Below are 13,450 nucleotides of genomic sequence, written 5' to 3' on the forward strand. Positions count from 1 at the left end.
TATTTGCTGCATCCAGCTCACCTGGCTGGCTTTCCCTGTCAGCTGCAATTCTACAGTGTTTTAGCACTGATCCTTGCATACATAATACCCTTTTTAGACTATTTTTTTCATGAATCAAAGCCTTGCACTTGTTTTGAAATCCAGCATCTTCTGCAGACTTTATATTTCAGTGATACATTCCAGACGTTTCCAAAGAACATTGCTCTTGGATGCTAAATATGTTACTGCTAGTTTTTCAGAACTTTAATTCTAAAACACAGCTTAAGCCATGAAGAAATCTGTGGTGATTAACTGAATGTTTCCTTTCTGCTTGGTTGAAAAAGGTCATCCCTCCTTTTGTGCCAGTTTTCAGATCTTTCCAGCATTATTCTTTCCTTTCCTAGGTATTGTGCCAAACACCTGGAAATGAAATTTCCAGATCTGCATCTTTAGGGTATTGAGTGTGAGTGCACAATAAATAGAGTGATAATTTAATATCTGTGTGTTTTGCAGGGCAGGCTTTGGCAGGTCATTAGTAACCTGCCAGTGGCTCTGGGAGCATTCTGTGTGCTCCAGTACTTTAACACAAGATTTTGAGCATTTATAGGTGATTCAGCCTCATGCCCTACAGAAACACATTGTAGGAAGGAAGAATGCTAGAAATTAAAAGTAATTGAGGTTCCAACACATGACAACAGAAGCAGTTTGGCTTCTCTTTTCTGTGACAATCTCCTGCATGTAAATTGCCAGGAGCAATATTCTTTACTCGCTTATTCCAGCTGAAGGATTTGCAAAGGTAACTAATTTCATCCTCTGATTCACTCCTTAGAAATCCCTTTTTTCTTTCCCTTCCAAAAACGTAACCTGAATTCTTCTAATTTGTCATGGTGGTTATTTTTGGGGTTGGTAAAATCTTGAGCATTACCAGCAGAATCATGAGCATCCCTTCTTGTACTGTTTATAACAGAGCCCTGTTTTGAAGCTTGTTGTTGTTCTGGAAAAATATTACAGGCTGCTGAAATTATCTTTAAAGTGCTTAGAAATTGCTGATAAAATGCATAAATTACTTTCTTTATGCTCTATGTATATCCTTGTGCATGTGTGAGACTGTTCATACGTATAAGACAAGAAGTATGCAAGTTACATTTCACTTTGGTGCATGTAGAGACACTCAGATACAACATTTTTTAAATTCAGTCAGGCTTTGTCTAATTGGCCTGTGCAATCTCTGGCACCTTTCCCCTCAAAATACATTTGCTATTTCAACAAATCATGGTACTTGTATTGACAAAAGGCTACACAATTTTAATTTACCTTCAGATGAAACAATGGCATAATGACATATCCAGAGAATTACCTTCTGCACTTTGGTCAGGTTTGGGGTTTTTTTGGGGGGGGGTTTAATGCCTACCATGCAATGACAAAGGTTTATTCTCCCTTTGTTCTTTTCAGAGTGCTGCAGCAGCTCCCAGCCCAGTGCTAGGAAACATTCCCCCAGGAGATGGCATGCCAGTAGGTCCAGTACCACCGGGGTTTTTTCAGGTATTCAGAAAAAAAAAATTATGATTACAGGAATTTTAGGATAGAAAATCCTCTGTAATACTGTTTGCAAGTCTGTAGAAAAGGTCCTGTTCTGAACTATGTCTCACTGTGTGGTGCAATATTTGAGAGTTTATTTTTAAACAGAAGTGGACAGGTGGGAAGGAAGGGACCTGACTCACGAGTGTTTAATTTATGAAGTAGTACAGGACAGAACAAGAAATGTTGCCAGGTTTTTAGCAGAGATCAAAAAAATGCTTAAATGCAATATTAAAATAATTTCCTATGATAATATACATAACATTCCATGGAGATTTTAAAGTCAGAACGTTGTTGGTTGTGTTCAGCTCTGTGCTAAAGCCACGGGCCAGATTCCTGAGCTTCTGTGGGAATTCAGCCTGGGCAATGCAGAATGTCCCACTGAGCATTGTCCTGCACCTTGAAGATCTTAACCCCAATGCCTAAAAAAGTTAAGTCAGGGATTTAGACCATGTGCTGCTTCTGTTTAGGTTTGTCCTACGTGGAGCTGAACACCCATTTAGGACTTTGGGCAGTAGCAGCACAAGATATGATGGTGGAAGAAATGACATTTTAGTGCAAGCCCAGTGAGGCTGCACTGCTCCCAGGCTGGGCTTACCTTTCCTCCTCACCAGAACTCAGTTGTTTTCCTCCACACTGGCAAACTGAGGCTTGATTTGTAATACATGAATGAAAAGACACTTGGAAGTGAAGTGGAAAATATCTGGCTGCTGCCAGTCACAAAATTCTCGGGAGCTGGCAGAACTCATTAATTAATTTATTTCTGTGTTTTGTGCTTTGAGCAGCTGGTTAGGTAGGCTCTTTTACACATAATTTTTGTCTTAATTTTTAGATTATATCAATATTTCCCTTTTCTTTTTACTTCAGCCTCCCACTGCAGTTGTGATGTCAGAGGAATTAACTTTTTTTGTTATTGTCTGTGATGACTACTAAGATGGGTAAGGGGCACAGATAGGACAAGTGTGTGAAGTACAGAGGAGAGAGTAACTATTTTAAAGGTTTTGCAGAAGGAGGATGTGGGAGTTTTGTTTTTAGAAGTGTGAATAGACTTCTAGCCACTCCAGATCTTTGAAGATGTATGAAAGACAATCTGATAGAAAGTTGAGTGCGGGTAAAATCTCATTGTATGCCAGTATCTGTCTTGAGTCTGACTTAAAACCACAACATCATCCTGCTCTTTTTATGAGGCCTGAGAGTGAAAAGGAACATTTTCCAAGACATTATTAATTCTTTCTGTAGCTGTGTGCTTAGGAATACATGTAAGCTTGGAAATCAGGTGTGGTAGTAGCTGCGTTGATGTGTTTGGGAGCGGTCCCAGCAAGGAGCTAAGCCAAAATCCAGAGGGTTCCATCCCAGTGGGAGCCTGAGCTGTGTGAGGCTGTGAGTGCAGAGAGCCCTGCTGCTGCTGTGGGTGTTATCAGGCAGCACTTGGTGCCGGGCTCTGAAACCTTCATCAGAGCTCAGCCTTGCCAAGGTCAGCTAGCCCCAGGACAAGGAATTGTGCAGGCAGATAAAGCCTGCCTGTGTGAAACTTGAAAATGGAGGGGCATCATCTGCTGCTGTGAAACGCAGGTGAAATCACAGGCAAGAAAGGGAAACTCATGGTGAAAACCTCCTCCTTCCTTCATGGGTGCTGCTCTGCTGCTAGACCTTTACCTGGACAGGCTGTTTCTCCATCCTCTCCTGCAATTCCTGTGATCCCAGAGTAAAACAAACCACAGAGAACAGGCTCATCTGTCTTGGTCTGAGAGCTGGCAACCCTCATTCTATGGAGCTGAGACCTGCCCCTCACTCCTGGAATATGACAGCAAACAATTTATTGTCCAGAGTCAGTCCACTTGGGCAGAGCAGGAGAGAGATGCTTGTGTCTATATTTAGTGCACTGAGACTTTGCTCCACAAAGGCCTCCTAACGTTCTAATTCCTTTAGCCCGAAATTTATCTGGAAGGTCACCCTGGAATGATGAGGGTGCCTGTTGTTGCTTTCAGGAGTTGTTTGGGTTGGGCTGAGCTGAAGCTGCTGACAGCCAGCACCTGCCAGCTCTGCTTGCAGAACTCAGGGGTCACAGATGATTTAAAGTAATATCTTCCCTCTTGCACTCACGTTTTGGGTGGGCGCTGAGCACTCACAGGGATGTAAGCAAGGTGGGATCATTGCTGCTGCAGTGGGTTCTTGTCAGAGCAGGGGAATGTCACAGTCCAGGGAGGGAAATGTGCTGGGAATAAAGAAACAACAACAGGAGTCGCTTTTGGTTGGCACTGCTGACCTCTAACATGGTTTTTGAGACATTTATTTTTTATAGAAGTAAAAGAATATATTTTACTTTTAAAAAATAATGCAGTCTGCTAGTATAGCTCATGGAGGTAGAGAAATACAGGAGAATGGTTGTTTCTCAGACAGTATGTAGTAAAACTCTGCTCTTTGTAAAATGAGGTTTTCTCATGCAGGTAGACCTTAGCACTGATGTTAATTAGCAACCTGTGGCACTTCATGCCTGATCCACAGAGGCAGAGGTTCTGCAGCCAGCAGTTGAATTTGTCTTGTATCCCTCTGTATTTTTACTTTAGTACTTCAGTTTAGGTGAGGGGTGATGGTCACTGCAGTGCAGACTGTCCAGAAAAATGGCACAATGCAGGGAAGGTGGTGGAGTTGTACACAGCTATTGTCACCAAATAAATAAGGTTTTGGGGTTTGTTTGTTTGTGGGTTTGGTTTTTTTTTTTTTCATTTTTAAGAGAAATTGTTTGCAGTGTCAAAAATGAAATTTGAAAACTCAGTGTTTATGTGGAGTAAGCATGTGCCTCAGTTTCCTCCACTGGTGTGTTTGTGTTTAAATGTAACTTTGAGTCCATAAACACATACTTTTTGTCTTCATCTTCTCTCAGTCTGAGCAGAAGTGGGACTCAGGAAATAACTCTGTGTGAAACAGAAGCTAAACCTGTTCTTGATTCATTAGCAGCAGCAATTGAATGTGTGGGGCACAAGAATTCTGCCATACAGGACACTTAAATAGCATAACCCAAACAGCTGCTTTGGGCAGCAGAAGTCATGAAACCATACTAGATTGCATAGAGGTGAGATAATTTATCTGTACATGTCTGAAATGCCCAACCAGCCCCAGCCTGGGTCTAGAAATACCTCATCCTTTTCCAGTTTTCCCATCTATAACATCCTGGAAATGGAATTAAGGTGTGAGGAAGGCACTTAGCTACTGTGATAATAAAATAAAGTCATTTTGGACATTTTCTGAGTAATTTTTAGACATTTTTAATCCACGTCATTTGTTAGTTTCTTCATATGGCCAGTCGTGGATATCAGCGTGACCTGCTCTTTGTCCCTGGTTCTGGAGCCCTGTCTGACCCTGACATAGTGACTGAGCAACTGAGAGACTGAATAGGATTATAATAAGTAATTACCTTTGGGTCTGATGTTAGTGGATCTATATAATGTGAGCAGCCACAGCTTTACACAAGGCTCTTACAAACTCATTCACAGTGAGTTGAATCTTCCACTTGTGATCAAACGTTCAGGTCATAGAATTCAGAGACTTTCAGGTTTCCACACCTGGTCTTGCAGGTGCAGCTGCTGCTCTTCAGGTACTGAGGACCATTTCCATCCTGGTCTTCACTGATATTTTACGGCAGCTAAACAATTTGAGAGGTGCTACATTTGTGTTTTTGCAGACCATTTATTTGATCCTTGTGGACAACCTTGGTGTTAGTAAGCAAATGAGCATAGGCCAGAGGGAAGTTTGGGAGCGTGTGTTCATTGAGGTGTTTGGAGTTTTTAAACAGAATATAAACTGTTGATTTCACAGGATTTTATTTGCCTTCTAGTTAAATTTCCAGTTTTAGCCCTCCTAAGTGCAGAGTTTAAAACAGATCAGCATAGAATGGTTTGGAAGGTACCTTGAAGTCACTCGTGTTCCAAACCCAGCCATGGGCAGGGGCACCTTCCACTGGTTCTCCAAGTTACTGACACCCAGCACCACCCAGAGTCTGACCCTGGCTGCTGCTTTTGCACTGCAATTAGGAGAAACACTTAAATGTATGTTTAATTCAACCCCAGTTGTCCTCTGCTCCCCTATCCCGTGGCTGTCCAACGGTTTGGATGTGTGAGGAGTGTCAGTGGCTTTAGGGCACTCACCTGAGAAACCCTACTGTGAGTTGTAGGGGAAGCAGGTTGTTCTACAGTTGACAGTTCGTTTATTTAATTTGGTAATTCTGTTAAAAGTCAAATTCTAACACTTGTCTGTACCTTTTCACACATAAGTGAAGCGCTCTTTCTTTTAAACACATTACTTTTTTCGGCACATTTGTTAAAATCTCTTCCAGTTCAACTTACCAGTAAACATTATTTCCGTGGTGCCTGTGTTTTCTAAAGGGCTTTTCAAGTGGTTGGCTTCGTTCACCAACTTCAGATCACCAGATAAACTTGGAATGGCATGGGAGAGAAGTGTCGACACCATGTTTGAAATACAAATGTTACATATTCCTCTTATATAAAGGGGAAAAAAAAAAATAAAAGCCAGCCCAAACCCAGCCCTGCAAAGTAATGTGAGCCTGTCTTGCCATCTAGTGGCAGCTGCTCGTGCTCGTTCCATACTCAATCCATACTATTATTTTTAGCCTTGTTTGCCATAGTAGAGCTGACCTAATGCTTCAGGAGAGAGTTATTACAGTAAGGCACATGAGCAAAAAGGACTTTATTTTCCTGCCTAGCATGACTATTTGAGGTATAAATGTATATCTCAAGCAGTAAAGTTAGGCAGGAAAAGAAATATAAATGTGTATATAAATATATATACATATAAAAACATTTATATTGGTTATATATTAATATATAACAAATATAGATCTACCATATGTAAATGGTAGATATGTAAATAAATATAAATCAAAGTTTATCACTTAGTTAAGTGAGAATAAGCAAAGCCAGCAAATTCAAAAGTAGTAACATGCATCTCCTGCATTTTGAAACAGAAATGGTGAACTACTTACACATGAAAAGAAAATGGATTTGTAAGGCGCATTGCAAGGCTGTAAGATATCTCTGTAATGTACTATTTTAGTTCATAGTTAATATTGACCATATTTACAGTAAAGTCATGGCATGACACATTGTTAAAAAATAGAGTTTGTATTCCAGACCCAGTAAAGGCAGCATTTGGTTACAGCACTTAAAGGAGGGAAGATGCGGAGGGAGGAATCCCCCAGCACCTCTTTAAAGCCATTTTGGAGTGAATTGTCCACTGGGGTTGTTATTTGTGCAGGGAAGGAGGAATCTCTATTCCAGCTGTGGAATGTCAAAGCTGGAGCCAGAGGATGTGCAGTGGCTCAGCCTGGCCTGTGCAGAACCAGCACCTGTATCTCTGTCAGACAAAAAAAACTTCTTGTTTCTTTTTGAGCCCCTTGGAACTCTTTCAGCCCTTAATGCTCACACAGTCTCCTGGTTTTCCAGAGTTTTTCCATATTTTGTCTCCCCACTTCCAGCAGCCACACCTCATTATCTGTCCCGGGATCCATCATCCAGCCTCCCAGAGCTGATCCTCCTCCTGTGTTCCCCATTTTTGCAGCGTTACCTTTCCTGTAAAACTGAGATCGTTACAGACTGTAACAGAAGGGCAGAATTAGCTGGATTTGGGATATGTTCACAGCCAGCCTCAGTTCCAGTGCAGCAGGTGGGGCAATTGCAGGAGAAGGAGTGAAAAGTTAAAGATTCTGAGCAGGACAAATCCAGGGAAGTGCCAGAAGCTTGAAAACCATCCTGGGTTGTGAAAACACGGTGATGGGAGAATGAAACATCACCAGGGCTGCACGTGCAGCTTGTGAGCACAGATAGCAGCTTTGGTAGCATGGAGAAACTTTGAAAATAAGATTTTTAAGGGGATCTTTTCCCCTCTGAGTTTATATAATTCATGTTGGTAGGAAGAACTTCGATGTATTTATGGAATGTCCATGGTTTGTCAATGCACTCACCCCAGTGGAGCAGTCTGGGAATACTCAAATTCATAAAATTATAAGTCTGAATCTTCACAGAATTAGCAGATGTGCATTTTTGTCCTCAGCAGTATCACACCGCATTTTAAAATGTTCAATTTTTTCAAATTGTTTTGAGTTATTGCGCTATGTGAGAGGGTGTTATCATCTAGAAAGATCTATAAGTAGCTTGTGGCTTTCTCCTGTTTGGTTTCTTTTCCCTAAATACCAGCAGTAAAGTCAACTTGTAAACAGTAGAGTTGTCCAGGATCTGCTGGCCTCAATAATCCCACCCTGCAGTTATGGCAATGCTTTTACTGCCCATAACTGTTGGAACAAATTAAAACCCCTCAGCTTGAGGAATTAATCAGCTATTCCAAAGAATCAGTCATGTATCATCATCAGGTTTATAAGTCTGGGGAAAATGCTTTCAGTCGTCTGTGTGGATGGTGTCTAAGTTCTAAAAATGAAGGGATTTTTATTTTGAGGGCTTTTAAGGTGATACATCTTGGATGTTTTGGCCTCTCATGTTTGAAATACTGTTTTCTCTTCTATCTGCATGTAATAAAATTAATACAAAACTATTTACCTGATTTAAAATTCATATAAGTAATATGTATTACAAAATTTGAATTTCTTAAATTCTTTGAAGTATCATGTGCAGAACTTAGCAACTTTCACAATTATGAAATCTTTAGCTTCAGATAATTATGTTCCCCACAAAGTGACACTGATGTAATAACAGTGCAATTCCTACAGATCATCTCAAAGCAGACCTGGCTTTCAGCATCTCAGACAAATGTTTACCTCCAAACGTTTTGTTTGTGGCTTTTCTGGTTGGTTTTATTTGTTTCTTTCTTTCTTTTAAGCATGGAATTGTTTTTTCATTTCTCCGCACCAAACAAGGTGTGTGTTGCAGGGTCCTTCCACGTGGTGTTCTTTGATCAGGGATGAAACATTAAATTTGTATTTAAAAAGCTGGTATTGCTGTAACTCGGAATTCTGGATGTGGAAGGAGCTCTTCAATTTAGGGAAAAAAATTTGCTCTTATTCTGAATTAAATCAGATCTCTTACTGCTGCTATTTATAAGTTGTCAGTCTGCTCTTAGAAAACCATAAATACAGGACTTATTTCTAAGAGATCTTATTCTGAATCACAGTGAAGAACTTGCACATGGAAATGGGTTTTGTCATCAGGAAAGGGCAGTGCAGAGGAGAGAAATCCTCTCTCAGTGCTGAGAACTTTTTTTACACGTTTTTATGTAAAATAACACAGGTAAAATCATCTGGTTTGGCTTGCACTGATAGACTACAAGATGTGCAGTGTACAACCCAAATTTCATCATTTCTGAAATAGTTCATTAAAAGATCATTTTGGGTTTAGTCCTGGTTAAAACTAAAATGTGTTAATGAAGAGTGGCCTGAAACTTGAGGGATTGTTACTGCTGAGGGAGATGCCACCAAAAAAATCACAGAGGAAACTAAAAAATAAAAAGCAATGAAATGAAAAATGAATTGGAAGGTAACTTGGATAAATTAAGTTCACACATATTTAATGGTTCCCAGCAGTCCTCCTAGGAGGGTAAACCCTCCTTGGTTTGGGAATGGGAGATGTAGGTGTGAAACACCTCTAGAGCATTTTCTAAAACACTGGAGTCTTAAAGAGATGTAGTAACATATTATTTACCTTTCTGGGAAAATAAAATAAAAATGGCCAGCAGTCTTATTTTTTATCATTTGGATATTAATACTAATAATCATCACAATAAGTGATGCCAAACATTTTAGTCCAGAGTAGAGTTTAGAAACAAAAAAGGTGAAGATGAATTGTATTTTACACAGAATGTGTGACTTGGCTACTGATTTTTAAACAGAGAGGAGAGCAAAGATTTTTGGCTTGTTTCACTTGTGATCATTTAGAACTTTTAAATGGATAGATGGAAAGGGCCATTTTCAGAATTACCAGAGGAAAAGCGACCTTGTCTCTTGCAGCTTGATCTGTTTTCCAGTACTTGCACCTCAAGTAGCAGCACAATTAATTTAAGATCTCTTGTAGTGTATACAAATAAGGCCTGTGGTTCCATTTTCAGCTGCTAGGATAAGTGGTGTTTATGTTTGTGCTGTAGGTGGCTGAGTTGTAAAAATCAATGATTGCCATTTCTTCTCCACACCAAGTGTGAAGCTGTGTCTCACCATGTGATTTTTAATTTGTGGTCAATATGTTTACGGTCAATTAAGTCTCAATAGGAATTTAAATATTCAGGATTACTTCTCTGGGCTGTGGATTATTGTAAATTTTACAAGCTTATGTGAGACAAAATGTGATTGATAAAGGTAAAGGTATGAGGAAAAAACGGGATAAAAATGTCAGTGCAAGAAATCTGTATCTGGAAGGAAGTAAATTACACTTCCAGCTTTTGGGAGGGAGGTTAGATTAAACAAACAATAGATTTATTGAAGTATGTCATGATTAGTAGAACACCACTGAATTCCTTATTTCACCACTCTTAGGTGGAAGTGAAAACTGATCCACATCACATTTTAGAATCTCCTGAACAACCAAAAAGGAGAGTAAGAACTGCATGACTGGCAGAGAAACATCCCAGCCTCTGTGCCTTTATGGCATCAGCTTCCTGCTGGATACTTTCTGTAAAATCACTTTTTCTAGCTCCAAAATGTGGACAGTGAGGCCGTTGTGCTTCAACATTACTCTCTCAAACACTTTCCCACTGAGAAACTTATTTTCTGTTGTGTTGAGAACCAAGAAAAATAGGATTTTAGAAGGTTTTGATGTTGCACTGCACATGCACCTCTCAGACCTCCATTAAACACACAGGTTAGGAGATACCCTTTGCTGTCCCTGTACACAGATGAATTATTCTGGAGCAGAGGGATAACAAAAATGTGCTACAACTTCTGGCACCATCATTCAAGTTCCTGAACTTGCCTTTCTTTAAAGTACTTTTAACAATTCAACATGAAATGTTGCTGTAAGAGCAGGAAGCTTATTACATTTAACATTTCAAATCCTGATTTTGTTTTGTATCATCTCTATTATTCTAATATTCTATTACTTTCCTCCTTTTAGGTGTTTGGGCTTTTTTTTTTAACCTTCACTGTAAGTTGGTAGATGTAAATATTCTGCAGTGACTACACAAAAAGTTTTTTCTTTCTGACTTCTTCTTCACCCGGTTTAGTAAGAGGTTCTTCTTCCTTTGCTCTCAGCTGGAGGATTAGCAGCCTTCAGGATACTTTTTGTGATGCCAAATTAGTGAATTTCATACCTGTGGGTAGGAATATCAATATATTGCTGCCAACAGATATTGGTGGCACCTCCATCTCAGCAGCAGCTTAGAAACAGGCTTGCTTACCTGTTTCTTTGTTTCATTCATTTTTGGGTTTTGTTGAGGTGTTTGTTTGGTTTTTTTTGTCTTTTTTTTTTCTGCTTAGTTATTTGAATTTGGTTGGGATTTGTTTTGAGTTTGGGAGTTTTCCCCTTTGTTTTTGTAGTTGCTTGTTTGTTTTTGTCTCGTTTTTTAGTTTTAGTTTTGAGGGATTTTGGAGGAGGTTTGGTTTTATTTGCGTAGGTTGTTTTTAACGGGGTTGGGTCTTCTATGTGTCCTTTGGTTTGTTTTTATTTGTTTTGTTTTGTGTTGTTTGTTACGTTGCTTGGGTTTTGCTGGGTTTTTCTGTTTGGTTGGGAGTTTTTATTTGGGTTTTTGGAGGGTTTGGGTTTTTTTTGTAGGGTTGTTTTTCTTTTGGGGTTTTTGTTTGTTTGTAGTTATTGTGGTTTGTTTGTTTGCTTGCTTGTTTTTGTAGTGTTTGCTTCTACTTTTCCTAACACCTTATCGTGTCTGCCAGTTCTTGAACTCCATTGGAGAAGTTGATTTTAGTCCCTTTGTCTTCTTCCTACCCCACAGCTGAAATTGCCTTCTGCATTATTGAGTATTTTTCAAGCTTAACTCCAAGACAAATAAAAAGTCTGTCTTCCTGAAAATTCAGTGTGAGCATCCATTTAAGGTGCATTTTAAATGCTGCATTTTAGGCTGAGGCAATAGGCAGAAATGCTGAAGTCTTCAGCATGCAAATATTTTATTTTCACCTTCAGAAACAAGATCTGAGTGACCAGTTCAAGGTATGTGGGCACTGGTTTTAATTTAGTCCCAGTGTTCTGAGCCCAGGGTGTTTGTGCTGCAGGAGAAGGGGAATAAGAAGCCGAGGAGAGAGGGATGCCTGCTGTAAGAAATAGAAGCCCAGACTGGCTTCCCCCTAATGGACATCCCAACAACTCCTAATTAAAAAGAGTAGGAAATTAAAATAAAACTAATTCAGAGACAAATGCCAGGTGTTTGGAATTGACAAGGGAAGTGGTGAATAAACACATGGCACAAAGTTTCTGCTGCTTGAGTTTGTGTCTCTCAGAATCTGGTGCTCAATAATGTGTGTGGGGACTTTAAAACCACTCCTGCTGTCATGAAAAGCTGAGAGTATTCAATCTATTTTCATTCAAATGTTGGACAGAATTTCTTTGTTGTCTTGAAATATCTTGGTGGTACCTTTTTGTGGACAAAAAATGTGTACAATACACAATACGATATATTCAATATATTGGTGGTGGAGAGGGAGAAGTTTAGTCATTGACACAAATGAGAAAATTTGAGTTTGTAATGGTAACATTTTCATGGTAAGCCAAATCATAGGAACTGCTTGAAATCTGCTTGTCACTGATTGCAGCTCCACCTGGGTGTAAGAGGAATACATAGATACATGAATATTTACAGTATATAATCCTTGTAAGCTTGGAAGGATTAGGGTTTTTATTACTATTGCATATAGGAGGCTGGTTCTGCTCTTTAGACATGGCTGAATTCAGAGGCAATTCAAATTTCCCTTTTTTTGAGCTGCACAGCTGTAAATAAAGTTGAGTTTCATTTGCTGGAGGAGACAAGTCAAACCCAGGGTCCTCGCTGGAGTGGCTGCACTCAGGTGACCTCTGTGGAAATGGTTGAAATTCTAATTTCCTGACACTTCTACTGTTTCACAAGGGCCTTGTCACATGCACAGCCCTTTCTCTTTCTTATCAGAGGTTCTCACCATCAAAGGATGCACAAAGGAGCCTCCCTATTATACAACACATCATTTCAAGTCTCTTTTTATTAATCTATTCACAATTGTTATTGAACTTTCTTCTCCAGTTTGTAAACCCTCTGTACTTTAAATTGCTTTCTAAGACTACTTTGAGTGCGTGTTTATGTAGGTTACATTATTTCAGCTTTCATCTGATTCCAGGATGTGAGAGGTTTCATTAATTTATTGATGTAAGATCATAGGAAGAATTCCAGTAGTAATTATTGGTAAAATAATTGCAGTTTCTCTGCTAGCTATTGCTAGTCTAAATCAGTCTTTTTGTCCCTGTGCTCAAACACAGCATACTTTCATCTCTTCATTTTCTTCTGGAGCTGTAGGTACTCCTGCTTGCCAAAGCCATCCTCTTCATCTTCTGTTTAGTCAGATATTTGTGCCTCTCTCCTGTAGATTTGCCACTCATCTTTTTATATTTCTAGGCTATTGCCACACTTTGGGGTGGAATGAGCTGAGAAGTTAAATGTTTTTGCTGCCAGTACCACTCGATTATCTGGGGGCCTGGCCTTGTCTGTGGGCTGTGAGGTAGCTCAGGGGTAGCCAAGAGCCACCAGAACCTCTCAAGGTGTGGATGGTGTGCCGGATTTGGGTGTAAATGGAGGTGAGAGAGAGGAGATCCAGTGTGTGAGCAGGGAGGGATGGCAGGAGCGCAGCACTGAATTGACATGGCGACTGAAACCAGCAAAATCCTAAATATTACCATCCCAAACTGGGAATCTGTGACCCCGCAGGTTAAATTTTGTGTTGCTTTTCACTGTACTATGAAGAAGTGAA

The 13,450-nt window shown here is 39.8% G+C and overlaps 1 protein-coding gene across 1 annotated transcript in view; it reads left to right on the plus strand.

The window, feature by feature from the left end:
• SSBP2 (single stranded DNA binding protein 2) overlaps positions 1-13,450 on the plus strand; it is a 103,687-nt gene that overhangs the window by 57,690 nt on the left and 32,547 nt on the right. Inside the window, exon 4 of the mRNA XM_038125558.1 lies at positions 1,432-1,521. Within this exon, the coding sequence (XP_037981486.1) occupies positions 1,432-1,521 (90 nt within the window). The remainder of the gene's footprint in view (positions 1-1,431; positions 1,522-13,450) is intronic.

The sequence above is a fragment of the Motacilla alba genome, chromosome Z (genome assembly GCF_015832195.1).
Source record: "Motacilla alba alba isolate MOTALB_02 chromosome Z, Motacilla_alba_V1.0_pri, whole genome shotgun sequence".
NCBI classification, from domain to species: domain Eukaryota; kingdom Metazoa; phylum Chordata; class Aves; order Passeriformes; family Motacillidae; genus Motacilla; species Motacilla alba.